Here is a 16,890-nt window from a genome sequence, read left to right on the forward strand (position 1 = left end):
GGCTGTTCGGAGGGGGAGGGGGAACCGGGGGGGGGAATAGCGTGATCCTCCCACGCGCTACGTCCCCCTGGCGAAACTCCTCACTGTCAGGTGAAAAGAAGCGGCTGGCGACTCCACATGTATCAGAGGAGGCATGTGGTAGTCGGCAGCCCTCTCTGGATCGGCAGAGGGGGTGGAGCAACGACCGGGACAGCACGGAAGCGTAGGGTAGAGGGAGGGAGGGAGGGAGGGAGGGGTCCCGGGGTGAATTCTTGAAAATTCCCGAAATCTAAATCCTCAGTTGGACGTCAACAGGCTGCACCCGGAATTTGCATAGGAGCCCCCCTGCATGAAGACACCATTTTGGCCTGCAAGGGGAGGCATGTGGTAGTCTGCAGCCCTCCCCGGGTCGGCAGAGGGGGTGGAGCAGCGACCGGGACGGCTCGGAAGAGTGGCGTAATTGGCCAAGTACAATTGGGGAGAAAGAAAAAGGGAGAAAATATATAAAACAGAGGAAGACAAGCGAATCTTAGCATTTATGAAACCGCAACCAACAAGTGTTTGCTGTTTTCACTTGATGGACGATTCAGACAATTAATCGACTACCGAAATTGCAACAATTCTTTTTTTTTTCTTTCGTCGGCCAACTAATCGATTAATCGACGGGTCATTTCAGCACCAGTCAGAACATAATAAATAGCTCATCACTCTTTTAGCAGAGCATCAGCTGCTGCGAACAAGCCTCCGAACAGTCCTGGCCATTTTGTTTTGGTATCCAGCAAATCGTGAAGGTATACTGCTCATTTCGTGACAGTGACAGACCAAAAATATTTAGGGAAATATTACAGCGCTCTAATTATCCTAGGGTAAAACTGTGCAATTATTAATTTCCTCGGTGGCATGTTGGCAGTCAGATGAGGAAATGGGACATGCCAGTGGGGTCACGGCAGCTAGGTGTTTAGCACCGTCCCGGTTCCATCCCAGACCTTCTGTGTGGCTTCAGTCCGGTCTGTAGGTGTTCGCGTTAGGTGAAGGATGTGTGTGTTTGCGACGCACTGCCGACGTGTCCCCGCCCTCCGCCTCGCGCCATACGGCACCAGCTCCGCCCTCCTCTAACCGGATTACGCGGATACGGCGAATGAATGAAAACACGCTTCCTGGTTCTGTGGTGCCTTCCGTTCAGTTTAATAACACAGGGCAATGAAGAGGTTTTACACAAAACATGGCCGCTGAGCAAATCTCACGCGTCACAAGGGAGAGGACGGCTTCCTACACATGGAAAGGTGGAGAAGGAAAAGTGTGAAAGCAAGTTTCTTGCTACATATACAAGACGTGGTCCCGCGGGGTTTTGCTACATCACCGAGCGCGTGCTACACCCGTTAACACCGGATCGGTTCCCTCATCACATGAGCTGTGCATTAGCGTTGGAAAACGTACCGTGATTTCATCTTTACCCCCCAGCCCCCCCCAACCCCGCTGTAAAGTGATGCGATGATTTATTAACACGAATTGAATTTCAAAAGCCACATATTTGATGTGGCTGTTCAAAAGTTCTCCGCGGCCTTAAAGAGTGCTGACATCTTGTAGTGATGGCATTAAAGGTGGAAGTCATTTCCTTTAAAGCAGGAAGAGTGTTCGTCATGCGGCAAAGCGGTGTTATGTAACCTGTTACTTAGACAACAACCTTTCATCCACACACGCTCTCTGCACACTCCACCCAACATACCGTCAGTATGACACCTGCATGTGTTCAAAGCTCATCTCTCAGCAGCTTTACAAAGCAGCCATGCGTTAAAACGATGTGCTTCTCCTCCTCCTCTTCGGCCTGCATAGCGCTTTGGCCTACATGCGAGGGGGGGGGTGGAATCAATAGAAATAAATACCGCCTATCCTGGCTTCTGCAAGTCAACAAAACGATTTTCAAAAAGTTAAAATACCAAACCCAGTAAAAAACAAAACAGAATCAGTGTCTTCTGACATGCATGAAAGACGCGTGTGAGAAAAGAAATTGAAAATACATCATGCCGAGCCAACGCTGTCCTTAAAGGGTCACTACACCGACTTCCTCCGAGCGCGGGGGAACTCCCGGAAACTGTGGCCGGGCGAGAGCGTGCTCCCGGGGGAGGAGAGGCCAGTGAATTCCCTGGAGTTAGCGGAGCATCCCTGGATCCTGTAAGAGATGGAGCTGTAGTAAACAGAGTTGATGTGGCAGCCCGGGTGTTCCTTGTGTGATATGAGGGGACTATCGCACAGCCCCATGCGGTAGCACACGCAGGAGCAGAGGGAGCCCAGGCTCGAGTCGGGCCGGCCTCCGTCTGCCTTGAGCTGTAAGTGCATGCTCGATATGCAGGGCGTGGGTCTCCTCTCCCGCTCCTCTGCCGGCGAAGCGATGAGGTTGGTGCGGCTGGTGCCCTCCTCCATGGGGGGGAAGAGGGTGCTGTGGCTACGGCAGTTCGCCGTGTTGTTCCCGCCCACCTCCCTGTGCGCATCTCCGCTCGGCTCTCCTCCCCCAGCGCATAGCGGCCCACCCACCGCGCACCTGTCTCTCTTCAGCGACGCCCTCTCCTGGGCGTCTCGCCTCTCGTCCTCTGTGTTCATGGTGAGAAACCGAAGCACCACCAAGTTGAGGAAGGCACCTATGACTGTCAGCCCAACCAGGATGTACATGAAGCTGAAAGCCACGTAGGGCGTCTTCTCTTGTAGGTCCTCCTTCTTCTGTAGGGCCACGAAGTCCCCGAAGCCGATGGTGGTGAGCGTGATGAAGCAGTAGTAGTAAGCGTGGAAGAAACTCCACCCCTCGAAGTGGGAGAAAGCAGAGGCCCCGACGCACAGTGTGCCAATGCAGGACAGGAAGCCCACCAGGACCATGTTCTCCATGGACACCTCGGTACGTCGAAAGCCCAGGCACTGCTTTGCCTTGCGTAGAAGATAGCGGACAAAGGTGTTCATCCTCTCGCCCAGGCTCTGGAACATGACCAAAGTGAGAGGGATGCCCAGGACGGCGTAGAACATGCAGAAGACCTTCCCTGCGTCCGTACCCGGTGCTGCATGTCCATAACCTTAACAGAGAGAGAGGGGGACATGAGTTTCACTCTGTATGCCAGCGGTCTTCAACCATCGAGGGTCAGCTTTATGCAGGTTTCCATGCAAACCCAACACCACACCAGCTAATGTCACTAATGTGCACACCTTCAACCAGGCAGGGGGGGAGGGGGTGTAATCTGTGAAATCCACATTGCGTTGGGTTGGGCAGAAAACATGCATTCTCTGAGTGCTGCTCTGTAACTTCTCACTGCTCCTCACTGTAGTAGGATGGGTCAAATGCAGAGGATGAATTTTCACATTCAGAAACTTTGTATTCAGTTCTATTCTATTCACTGCCCACCTCCCCATCCCGTTTCACATCCAACGTCACCGGCGTTCAAACGCCTCAAATTCACCTCCCCCTCTTTCAGTTACTTACACATGACTGTAGTACACATATACATACATACGTGTATGCAGCTGGACTGCATGCACCTTAGTTTTGCACATTTTTTGCACATTAAGCAGTTTTGCACTTTTTAACCAAAGCTGCATTTTGCACAGATGCCTTTCCTTTAGTTGTGTTGTGCTGTGTTGTGTTGTGCTGTGCTATGTGGCTGTATATACGGTATCGTATAGTGGGTTGTGAATCGTGTGATACACGGTATGGCGTTGTATCATGTAGTTTCTCATCTCGTGGCATCGTATGGTGTGCAGCGTCTTGCTGGTGCATTGTATGGCGTCAGGCTGTGAGGTCATGCTGGGCACTTTGTAATGTGCAGCATTGTACAGTTTCTACTGTATAGTGTGTTGTATTGGTTACTGTGATATTGTGTCGTGTTCCTATGATGCAAAAGTTTTCTGAATCTAATTTCTGAATCTTAAGTTTTCTGAATCTAACTGAACTGAACTGAACTCCATTCTATATTCTATTCTATATACATGAGACCCTCCATGGCACATGCTTGATTAATTTATATATATATATATATATGCTCTTAATCTATTTTTTTAAAATAGATTCATAGTTGAATACAAATCCCAAATTGAGTTATTTGTGCTTTTTCGGTGTTGCACATGAAGATAGGATGCACCAGTGGCAATACAAAAGCAACCTTAAACGCAGTGACAGCTCCACCATTAAATATGCATATCTCAGAGAGACCAATAATAATGAAAACCGCACACACACACACACCGATGGTGGTAATGACCGTTATGGCAAAGTAGAAAGACCCCGCAAATTTCCACTGTCTCCCGGCGCGGTGAGGCTCCGCTTGCAGCACCACCCGCTCGATCTCCCGGTAGTCCTGCTCGGAGAAGCGGTACTTCTTCTTCATCTCGTTGCGCTTCTGCTCCAGGATGCGCCTGCGGGAGCTCTCCGACTCGGACTCCAGCGCGTCGAAGACCGCAGCGCCCACCAGCAGGTAGGAAAACATGCAGAGGATCAGCGAGAGGGTCCGGACATTCTGTTTCTTCATGCTCAGAAATAATAATAAGAAAAACTGTGCAAAAAAAAAAAAGCAGCGCAGTTACAGGTGGTTTATGTTGCTGGTGAGCGAGACCTCCGCGACTACATTAAGCGCGCGCGTGTGTGTGCGTGCATGTGTGTGTGTGCGTGTTTGTGTGTGTGTGTGTGTGTGTGTGTGTGTGTGTGTGTGTAGAGGGGGACTGCTCAGGCTGTTAAGTAAAATCTGTCTTCAGGTGTGGTTTCAAGAAGAGGAGCCAGGAGAGAAAAGATGAGGCTCTTTGGCGTTTTATCATTTCCTCCAGTTTCATGAGAACACATCCTCCTCCGCGTGCGCGACGCGCCGTCTGTTTGTGTCGTACAGTTACGGCGGGTGGCCTCAGCGTGCGTCTCTTCGCATGCGCAAAGCCGCAGCCAATAAAACGCTGAAACGAAGTTAAAAAAAAAATCTAAATTCACTTCGGACTAAAATACACTTTATAAACCATTCCGTGTATTTATATCCGGCGCCATCGCACGTTCAACACGTTCTGGCGTAAGAACTCGAACATCCGAGTCAAGTCAGATTGCTTTGTGTGGCCCTAAATCACAGTTTAGTCCCACGGGGCTTTACCGTGACATTACATCCTGTGCTGTGTCTGACACCCCAATGATAGAGTTGTATGTATTCTGCATTGTTTCGCTATAACGTGTGATAATTTAGTGCCTCATCGGTTGGTTATTGTGAACATGGCACTGTTTCTCTCTCTCTCTCTCTCTCTCTCTCTCTCTCTCTCTCTCTCTCTCTCTCTCTCTCTCTCTCTCTCTCTCTCTCTCTCTCTCTCTCTCTCTCTCTACATATACATATATATATATATATATATATATATATATATATATATATATATACATATATGAGTTAGGGGCCGATTGGACAGAGTAGATAGAGAGAGAGAGAGAGAGAGAGAGAGAGAGAGAGAGAGAGAGAGAGAGAGAGAGAGAGAGAGAGAGAGCGAGATACATACATACATAATGGCCTTTTTCCTCGTCTAATTAAGTGTGTAAGGATATGAGGTGTTGCACATTGTATAAAATGCAATGATTTTAAAGCCTTGTGGGATTTAGTGTTGATTTAGGGCTATACAAATGACTAGAGTGTAAAAGTTAATGCTTTGGTCTCATAACCAATGTTTTTTGTTCGATATTGTAGTCAGTGGTGTTCAGCACCATGGACAGCAACTAGCTGCATCGCTACAACGGGCCTTGTGTCTGGCGGCGCTGTTGGGAATGCCATAGCTGGTGATTAAGTTCATGATGAGGCTGGTGATGGCTGAACGTAACAAGTCCATTACATTTGGCTTAATACCCTTTTACTTCTAGGTCAGGCCAGGCCCGGTCAGGTCCACCTGCTCCGGGAACCATGTAAACCAGCACTACTTGTTCAACGGTCGAGTGGTCGGTGACTAACAAACTGACTTGACCAGTAAGGAGGGTGCGTGGGCATCCAGCAGGACTAAAAACAAGCCCCGTCAAAGGCGGATGAGCTCCTCTGTGAGCCGATGGCACCCATACCCTGGAGAGGAGATGGGCGCCACCAGGGTTGAACACACTGAAACACTTGCATGGAAGCACGAAATCACAAAACCATACCGGATCAGTCAAGGCCCGGGTTACCAACGCCGCGCTGCAGGATGGGGTCGAAAAGTATGCTCCTGCGGCACACACTTTGTTCAGGGTTGCAAAGAATGAGTTCACCATTGCAACTTGGAACATAAGGACTCTAGACAAGCAGGGAAAACAGAGGAATTAAGAGTATGAGTTAGAGAAATACACATGGAGCATCATTCCACTTGCCGAATTGTGTTCAGGTGGAATTGCGTTCAGGTTCCGATTCTGGTGGAAAGGGTACAGAGAATGGCCATAAGTTATTTTATTCTGGAGAAGAGCAAAAACACGCGGAAGGTGTCGGGTTTATGGTGCACAAGGCAACAACATCTGCAGTGCTGGGATGTGATCCTGTGAACAGGAACAGCCGCATCAGCCACATAAAACTGCCGGCGTCACCCAGAAACCTTGCAATCGTGCAGGTACACGGTAAAAACCTGAGTGTTAGTAATTTAACTCTGGGAGTGTACAAATGGATCCTTTTGGGTCCTCTTTTACACTCTCAAGAGTTAAATTAACACTCAGGAAGTTAAATTAACACTCAGGATTTTACTGCGCACGTGCTCCTACATCTGAGGGAAGCGATGACGAAATTGAGAAATTCTACGGTAATACTGAACAAGTATTGAAGAAAGTGCCAAAGGACGATGTCAAGCTTGTTATGGGTGGCTGGAATTCAAAAATGGGAAGTGATGCACATTTGCAACGGCAAGGTACAGCTGGTAGGTTTGGATTGGGTACGACCAACGAAGGCGGACTCCGCCTTCTTGAATCTGCTAAGTTGCATAACATGCTTATGACAATCACCAAATGCAGACGCAAGAAGTTAAGAAGCGCAAGCCGGTGTGAGGTAGAGGTAGAGGAGGCTGTGGATCATCTGAAAACTGGCAAGACAGCAGGGATGCTCAGGAATGGTTAAGAGAAAAGTAGGATCCGCAGTCGAATCTGGGAAACTGGTGACTGGCCCACACGATGGACCCAAATACTAATGGCCGCACTGCCAGGAAAGGGAATTGCTTAAGTGTGGAAATGACCGCACTATGAGTCTAATAAGTCACCGGAGCAAAATAATCCTGAGAATTATAAACAGAAGACTGAAACCATGTGCTATAATGATCATCTCAGAACAAAAGCTGCATTTCTCGAAGGTTAGAGCACCACTGAACGGATACTGAATGCAGGAATCTTGTCAGTGATTCGGAGACATCAGCAAGAGCTACATCATAACTTTTAAAAAGGCTTGACAGGGTGTGGCGAGAGGCTGTTTGGGCTAATAGGAAGAAGCACAACACACCTGTTCATATGGTCAGCTTAGTGAGAACTTTGTATGGGAAGAGTAGTTGTGCAGTTAGGAATAGCAGTGGGACGCAGGAGTGGTTTAAAACCAATGTTGGTGGGCGACAAGTTTGCTTTCTATCACCGGTACTCTTCCATCTCTTCCTTGAGCAGATCACAATGGACGCCCTTGAAGACTTTAGCAGAAGTGCTAATAAAAAAAAGGTAGAAGAACGGTCACGAATCTTAGATTGGCTGACGATATCGACTTATATAGCGGGAACCCGGACTGGACTGGAAGAACTACCAAACTGCTTAGATTCCAATCCAAGAAGGTATGAAATGGAAATGAGCAGTGGAAAGAGTATGCTCATGACGACGGGAATACAACAACCAGGAGAGGACAGTGATAAAACTCATGCGAATGGAGAAGACCTGGAAACAGTGGATCAATTCAATCACCTCGGCTCCCTAAATCAACAGTGACGTGACCTGCGAGATGGAGGTGAAGAGACAAACAGCAATGGCAACAGCACAACTGGCTAAGCTGAATAACATTTGAAGCATCAGAATGGAATCGAAATGGAAACCGAGCTGAATCTGGTGCACTCCTTGGTGACGGCAGCAGTTCTGCATGGGTGTGAAAGATGGACGTACAAAGTCCTATTGAGAAGAGAATAGCGGCCTTCGAGAAAAGATGTTATCGCAGAGCGCAGGACAGCCATTGAAAAGAAAGGATGAATATATACTGAAAGAGATCGAACGACAAGCAGGGAAGAGAGGACGACCGATGGAAATGGCAAGACGAAGAAAACTGCAATGGTTTGGACACGTGTGTTGGAGGAAAGGGACTTTGGCAAATACCATTAAGCATGGCGGAGTTGAAGGTATGAGGAGAAGGAGGCGATCTGGAAAGGATTGGATGGAAGATGTAAAGGCGTGGACAGGGCGAAGCACAGCGGAATGCAGCAGGAAAGCGGAGGATCAAGAAGTATGGCGAAAGACAGCGACGAAATAAAAGGGCCCCAATGGTTGAACGACAACGGGAGTGGACCTGACCTTGTTTTTCCATGAATAAGCTTAACATTTACACATCTGATGACTTGGACCCTAGTGGAAGGAAGGGATCAATATTTCTCTTTTAGTGGAGCTACAATCTGCAACACCATGTAATCTGGTGGTGCAAGGGTTAGATTCCGGGCGATCCATTCGGGCGAACCAACAGACACGTTGGTTCGCAACGTGGCCTTGTAAATGGGAGATGAGATCTGGATAACTTACGGCAGCCCTAATACTGTGAGCAGCGTCCTCCAAAGTGCAAAAAGACACATCTTGCCTTTTCAATAATCCTTGTGGTGTGTCCACACACTTGAGCGTGACTCCATAACGAGGGGTGCTCTTCACGGGTTTTAAGATTGCTTGAGTCACCAAAATGAACATATGGACTCGAGCATCCGTGCACACGTGCGGTGGACATGCACATTCTGTCTCCTGGGGTGCATTTCTTCTTTCTGTGTGTGCATGTGTGTGTTTGCGCCCGCACATTCAAGAGTGCACGCCTGTGCCAGCATGCTGGTTGCCATGGTTACTTTAACCAGCAGCGCAGACTTGGACTGTCACTGAGGTGGAAGGCGATATGTTAAATGTTATGATCCAGACCACCGTGGAGCACTAACTCTTGTGCGCGCATGCAAATAGGAAGAGCAAATATTTTATGCAGCAATCCTTTGTCATTTACCATGGGGGTTTTAAAGCCAAATTAGTCAGGTCATGGATACCATTGTATTAAACAGTTGTGTCAAATTAAAAAAAATATATTCATCAGAATAGAAAGGCAACCCGCCCTCCTTTTGATTATTGTAGTGGGTGTGAGCAGCAGCAACAGGGTGGCGTGGGTGGATGTTTCTGTTCTTTCGGTCCTCTCGAAAACAGCAGCCACTTCTCAGTTGTGCTGCTTCGGTGTTAAGTGGTTAAATCAGCGCACTTAAGTCCCTGTTGGGATTCAAACAGGCGCTCGATAAATGAATTACATCTCAGACGATAACAGAGAAACCTGCAGCACTAATAGCCCCCCTGTCAGCCCATACTGCTCGGGTCCGTGTGCCTGTCTGAGCCTACAGGGTACCGGGACAAAGCGAGGTGGGCCATCTGTCTGGATCAGGGCTGAGAGGGGCAGTAAGGACAGAGACTTAACAGTCGAATACAGCGTTCATGGAAACGGGTTTTGCTTTGCTTGTGTATACCTATTTTATGTCGGAAATCTGTATTATGCAGTTATATTTTTTAATGGTGTTTGACAGATTTATTAAACACTATTTGTCAGAGTGTGAGGCAATATTGGGCATGATATTCCTTCCATTGTTATGCAGACAGCACGTGGCCATCTATCTCCCCATGAAGCCTAATAATGCCCCCCCTCCCCCAGCCTTAACTGCCTTCAGTGCATCAAATGTTGCACGGCTCCAACATTTCTTCATTTGAATGACAGCAAATCTGACATGCTCTCATCTGGTCCCGCTAAATCCACCAGCGTTGTTGCCCCAAACCGAGGCGATTTTTCAGCTTTTGATTTTGGGTCAAAAATCTTGGTGCTGTCTCTGATAATGTCCTCACGTTTAACAGACAGAGTTCACCAGCTGTAAAGTTGCTCAGTTGCATAATATTTCCAAGATCATGTCGTTTTTTGAGAGCCACAGATTTCGGAGAGGGTCATCCATGCCCGCGTCCTCCCGTCTCCATCACTGCGTCTCCGTCTATTCTGGTATCATCCAATCCCTCCAGCTCACGCCTACGAACCACTGCAGCATGCTGCAGCCAGGCTTCTCACCAAGAAAAAAAAAACGGGAGCTTATTCACACCCACCCCGGTTCTGGCATCCTTACACCGGCTCCCAGGGAAAGATGCGGAAATTATTTTGTCTACAGAGCATCACATGGCCTTGCATAACTCTGATCTCTGGTCCCATTACTATGTCTGTCAGACCTCCTCTGACCCGGGTTCTTGGCAGTGTCTCGGTCACAGCTTGGGCTGTGTTCACACCCGTACTTCAGTTCTGTGATCTGAACCAACTGGTGGAACAATTTTGGGTTTGGTGTGCTGAGGGTTTGCATATTCCAAACAAATCAAAGTCAAATGGGGCTCAGTTCGTTGACCAGTTTTGGTGATGATGTGTCCTGCAACATGCGTCAGAAACTCAGGCGTCTCTACAGACACAATTGGCCGTGTCTGTGGGTGGGAAGCCGGATGTGGTTATGTGTCCTGGTCGCTGCACTAGCGCCTCCTCTGGTCGGTCGGCGGGGGGGGGGGCGGGAGAACTGGGGGGAATAGCGTGATCCTCCCACGCGCTACGTCCCCCTGGCGAAACTCCTCACTGTCAGGTGAAAAGAAGCGGCTGGCGACTCCACATGTATCGGAGGAGGCATGCGGTAGTCTCTAGTCCGGCAGAGGGGGTGGAGCAGCAACGGGGACGGCTCGAAAGAATGAAAGCACGATGAACAGACACCGCCGATAAAAGCCAAACATGGAGGATGATGAGGTCAAATGGCTCATTTTCAGAAATGAAAGCCAGTTTATTCGACATTGTATTCTTACAACGAGCTGTATTCTGTCCTCTGCATTTAACCCACCCTATTGTATAGGACCAGTGGGCAACTGCAGCACCCAGGGACCAACTCCAGTTCTTATTTCCATTGCCTTGCTCAGGGGCATAGACAGGAGTACTAACCCTAACATGCATGTCTTTATGATGGTGGGAGGAAACCGGAGCACCCGGAGGAAACCCACGTAGACACGGGGAGAACATGCAAACACCACACAGAAAGGACCTGGAACGGCCTGGGGTTCGAACCCAGGACCTTCTTGCTGTGAAGCAACAGTGCTAACCTCTGGGCCACCGTGCCGCCAGAAAATCCCATTATTAATGTTGCATTATGTCCTAACATTGGCACTGGTAGTGTTTACACCACAAACCAACTGCACCTCACTACAGGTTGTTTGGTCTGCACCAGAGTGGAAGGACATCGTTCACGGCAGCCCCACAGAAACCGGACTAAATGGTTAAACCCACCAGAGTTCATTTAAACCCCTCCAAACATGTTATGGGTGTCATGGTCTTCACCACAGCAACTTCCAGAAAGAAAACAACCTTCCCGAGTCTCACAGCAGCTGAATCTATAGACACGAGTCAAATGATCTGCTTGCTATTTATACTGCTTATGTCAAATATGTTGTGTGTTTGTCTGGCTATTGATGTGTTTTATTTCATCTTATTGCCCCAGCGCAAATGTCTTCGGTTCTCGTGCTTTATTTCTATTTTCCATGAGAAGGGCTTTGTGCAAACCTTGTATTCTTATGTGCTGTATGAGTTGAATTAATTTGACATGATGGGATTAAGAATATTGAATAACAGATTTCAGGGGAAATTTGTTCTTTCTCAAACTCAAACTTATCCACGATCGACGAGTGGTTTTCTGTTCTTCTCGTTTGCACTACACCCTGCGGGGATTTTAGGGGAAGGAGTTGGAATCTGCTGCCAAACGCTGTTAATTGGTCTGGGGGTAGACAGACCCCCAGATCCACACTATCCACACTATCCACCAACACTATAAAGGATCTACTGCATGCTAATCATAGCATACTGTTTTGACATTAGGTATGTCAGAAATGAACGAACCATTCTGTACTAACAGGAAATGACGCAACGTGTGCGCCAGCAGAACTACAACAGAGGAAGACTCCTAGGGGCGTCCGGGTGGCGTAGCGGTGTATTCCGTCGCCTACAAACAGGGGGGTCGCCGTTTCGAATCCCCGTGTTACCTCCGGCTTGATCATCCCTACCGACACAATTGCCTGCGTCTGCGGGTGCGAAGCCGGATGTAGGTATGTGTCCTGGTCGCTGCACTAGCGCCTCCTCTGGTCGGTCGGTCGGGGCGCCTGTTCGGGGGGGAGGGAATAGCGTTTGCCTCCCACGCGCTACGAACCCCTGGCGAAACTCCTCAGTGTCAGGTGAAAAGAAGCGGCTGGCGACTCCACATGTATCGGAGGAGGCATGTGGTAGTCTGCAGCCCTTCCCGGATAAGCAGAGGGCGTGGAGCAGACATCGGGACGGCTCGGAAGAGTGGGGTAATTGGCCGAATACAATGGAGGAGAAAAAGGGGGAAAAGAAAAAAGAAAAAGAAAACAAAACAAAGGAGAATCCTTTCAAACTATAACACCTGTTAAAATGTTGTTTGGATATATAAATGTTTTTTTTAATTAATCAGTCTTTTTACCGTTCTCCTTTGAAACAGCAGAGGCGCTGTAGTAGACAGAGGTTCATTCGTTTACTTACTCCAGTAAATTGAGTTCGACGCTTTTTCCCCCCCCAAATCGTCCAGCTCTTCCATTATAATTCTGTTATCCTCTTTCGTTGTTGTATCCTGTAAATTGTGTAAACACAACATCCACTGCACGTTGTCCGTCTCGGGAGAGAGATCCCTCCGTCCTCTCCCTGAGGTGTCTTCCTATTTATTTCCTCCCTGTTAAAGGATTTTTAGGGAGTTGTTCCTTATCCGATGTGAGGATCTAAGGACAGGATGTCGTGTTGCTGTAAAGCCCCTTGAGGCAAATTTGTAATTTGTGATTATTGGGCTATACAAATAAAATTGACTTGACTCTTCCGTTTCCGGAACGCACTGCATTATGGGGCGATAGCGTCCACCAATAGCACGCTCAAAAATGGAGCAGATCCAGTGGAGATGTTGGGATTCTGATGTTGCTTTATGAACACTCACGACAGTAACAATGTCGTGTACATGTGGGACACGGCAGGCAGGCCGGTAGTGGCCCGGCTGGTCAACAAGGCGCGGCCATTTGAGGAGGCCGAGCAGAGCAGCCTGCGGACTGAGCAAGCTGGAAAGGCGGCGTGTCGGGCTTTGTTTACAAAGGGGGTGTCGCAGCTTCCGGGACTACTGCCGGAAGGACACCGCAGAGGAGCGTTGTGTTTTCTCATGCATCATTTATTCAGTTTACAAACAGTCACAAAGTAAGCACGCCTGAGCCTTTGAGGCGTCCTAACAGAGCCAGATGACACGGAGTCAAATCACACTGACTGCGAGAGAAACAGCACCACAGTCGACAAGTGGATGAAAGGCAACTCAAAACGGGACGTCCGGATAGCGTAGCGGTCTAGTCCGTTGCCCACCAACACGGGGATCGCCGGGTCGAATCCCCGTGTTGGTCGGGCGTGGGAAGCCGGATGTGAGTGTGTCATGGTCGCTGCACTAGCGCCTCCTCTGGTCGCTCGGGGCGCCTTCTCGGGGGGGGGGTGGATTGATCCTCCCACGCGCTACGTCTCCCTGGCGAAACTCCTCGCCGTCAGGTGAAAAGAAGCGGCTGGCGACTCCACATGTAACGGACTCGGAGGAGGCATGTGGTAGTCTGCAGCCCCCCCCCCCCCCCCCCGATTGGCACAGGGGGTGGAGCAGCGACTGGGACGGCTAGGAAGAGTGGGGTAATTGGCCGGGGAGAAAAAGGGCGGGGAAATTTTTTTTTAAAAAGATGTAAACTCAAAATGAAAAAAGTGCTGCAAGAAAACCATGGTATAGCATGGGTATTTTAGAACAAGTGCAACAGGAGATAACAGTCTGGCCTTTTCAAGCCTTACATATTTCTTTTTTTTTTAATCCATCAGTCGACATCTTGGTTTCTAAACTGACAGAACTTGGATGCCAAAGAAGACAAAGTGGGTTTCATTACGCCGGATTTTATGTCGAACCATCAGGGCCCTCACTAAAATAGCTGAAAAGATGCATGGTGGGTCTACCAAAATATGAACAGACGACTCGTGGGGCCAAAAGTAGGCCATTAATCATACAACCAAATTAACCATATCACATCACAGCCCCTTTCTGCCGTGCACTTCTCACTGTGTATATGCAGCAGCTGTAAGCACCGCTGTTATTGTTGTTGCTGTGAGCCAGTAAATGGATTGGCCCATCTCACATACTACACATTAGTCTGCAAGATTGGATAAAAAAAAAGAAAAGAAAAAAAAGCATGGCGCCAATAAGTAAAGGCAGGTTTTGCAGCCATATTGCAGCAGACACAAACAACACACATTGTGAAAGGCCACCAGTAATGCAATTACTTTCCATGCTTATTGGCAAAATGTTTTGCCCGAGAGCCACTTTTTGACAAAGGGGTTTTGTAAGCCCTTAAACACATCAAACCATTACCAACAGCACCTGTGTATGAAATATTAAAACCCCGGTGTCGCATGCACTCAGTGCAGGAGACTGGGCACACTGAATCACATTTACATCTATATTTGAGGCGTGATTTATTTCTCACATCCCTGTTAAACAAAAGTCTCCTTCTCTTACATTCGGGCATAGATTAGCTCGTCCATAAAATATTTTTTGGTTTAAAATATAAACCGGTTATGCATTTCTGAATTGAAACGAAAATGCATTGCAATGCATGCAATGTAAAAATGCAATAGATGCATTCTTCGGTGTGCTACATTCCTGAACTGAAAAAAAGAGATCAACGAATGGAAACTTGAAAAATCCATTCAGTTTTTGAGTGTGCATATATGTGTGCGTGTGTGTGTGTGTGTGTGTGTGTGTATGTGTGTGTTGGGGGGTCGTTGGGGTTATCAAACATGCAAACAATGCTTTTCACAGGTTACATGAGAGAGAGAGGTGAAGAGGAAGAGGGGGATTTAGCGCGACACGGACGGTAGTTTGTGTCAGTGTATAAACATTATCCTCCATGTGAGTGGCCCATATGAGCCTAAAAGCACGGTTAAAAGCTTCTATTTAGTCTCATTTGATCACAGCTCCCATTGACATACTCATAGTCATCGGGGGGGGGGGGGTCACTGTAGTGAGTCCTGGGATTTGCACCCATTTCCGGTTCAAGCTCAGCACCTAGAGGTCAAACCAACTTTGTCACAACGGTCCCACTGATTTCAGTAAAAGCTGGGTTTTTTTTTTTTTTTTGTAAATCTTTCGCCCATACTTGAATTGAGCAAGAATAAGGTTTAAATTCATCTGGTGTGACGATGGTAGTGAAAAGCAACAGCAAATACTTGATGCATGCAGAACCCTGCTGTTTCCACAGTAACTACGACCAAAAATAGAAACCCCCAAACAAGAGGCCATTCAACATTCAATTCCCTATGATAATACAGGATTCAATTTATATCCTCTAATGGTCTGATGCACCCATATGAAAAGGTGGCTGTCCGATTACTGTCAAACGATGGATGCCACGGTCCAATTATACATTCACACCACTGGATCTTATGGGTCACTCATCTTTGTGCCACTAAACATGAATCAAAGTTATGATGCACTTGTACATTGGATACCAGCTATTTATAATCACCTTGTTTATTAGGTCAATTTGCGTGTGTGTGTGTGTGTGTGTGCGCGCAACCAAGATGAGTAAATTCTGGTACCTGATACGACCCTGATGATGTGGATGAGATTAGCTCTGTGAGGTGGGCTGGGTTGGGGGGGGGTGTAAAAGAGAGGTTATTCTGCATTTTACTGGAAGTTGGAAGTCGGTAGTTCCCATTTCCGATCTAAATGCGTTCCATTGTTCCTGTTGGGGGAAAACGTGGACGCCCGCTGTAAATGTGTGTGTGTGTTTGGCAGGCTTGTGAATCCTACACGGATCTGTACAGCAGCTACATGACTATCTCCAGCATCACACCTGGGGAAGTTGTGCTTTGGTCCATCCAGCGATATAAATGGACAGGACCAGTCGCTATCATGACGTTAAAACCACACAGTAGTTTAGAATCGATTTAGTTGTGTTTTCGAATAAAAACGTATGCAAAGGGGTTTCTGCTTGCCGTTAGTTGTGCACGTTGCTGTGACGTCAGCTCTGCTAGCTCAGCACACGTGGGCCTGGGTGGTTCTTAGCTGGGTCATTCTGACTTGCGTCACATCTGCAATCACATACTACGTGCTACATACATACCACATATGTGTACTATCCTCTCGTGTACTATTAGTGTGTAGTGTAGTACAACATCCTTGTAGTTTTCGCATACTATTTGATGCATACCACGGCTTTGTACATACTAAGAAACACACGAACTACTTTAGTGTACTAAAAAGAAAGAAAGAAAAAGCCACTTTATTTGACATTACTTTGTTCTCTGCATGTAACCCATCCTATTGTATAGGAGCAGTGAGCAGCTGCAGCGCCCGGGGACCAGCTCCAGTTCTTCTTTCCACTGCCTTGCTCGGGGGCACAGGCAGGAGTATCAACCCTGACATGCATGTCTTTTTGATGGTGGGAGGAAACCCACACAGACACGGGGAGGATATGCAAACTCCACACAGAAAGGACCTGGGACGGCCTGGGGTTCGAACCCAGGACCTTCTTGCTGTGAGGCAAAAGTGCTAACCACTGGGCCACCGCGCTGCCATCTTAAAGGGAAGGTTTACAAGATGGTAGTGAGACCAGCTATGGTCTGGTTTGTATGGTTTGGAGACAGCGGCACT

At 47.9% G+C, this 16,890-nt stretch overlaps 1 protein-coding gene across 1 annotated transcript; it reads right to left on the bottom strand.

Moving 5' to 3' along the window:
- Nucleotides 1-2,031: 2,031 nt before the first annotated feature.
- kcnk15 (potassium channel, subfamily K, member 15) lies at nt 2,032-4,484 on the bottom strand. The gene is made up of 2 exons (XM_056274240.1): nt 4,202-4,484; nt 2,032-3,038 (listed from the first exon to the last, which is right to left on the bottom strand). The coding sequence occupies exons 1-2, from the start codon at nt 4,482-4,484 to the stop codon at nt 2,032-2,034; spliced, it is 1,290 nt and encodes a 429-aa protein (XP_056130215.1).
- Nucleotides 4,485-16,890: the final 12,406 nt, after the last annotated feature.

The sequence above is a fragment of the Lampris incognitus genome, chromosome 2, assembly GCF_029633865.1.
Source record: "Lampris incognitus isolate fLamInc1 chromosome 2, fLamInc1.hap2, whole genome shotgun sequence".
Classification (NCBI taxonomy): Eukaryota; Metazoa; Chordata; class Actinopteri; order Lampriformes; family Lampridae; genus Lampris; species Lampris incognitus.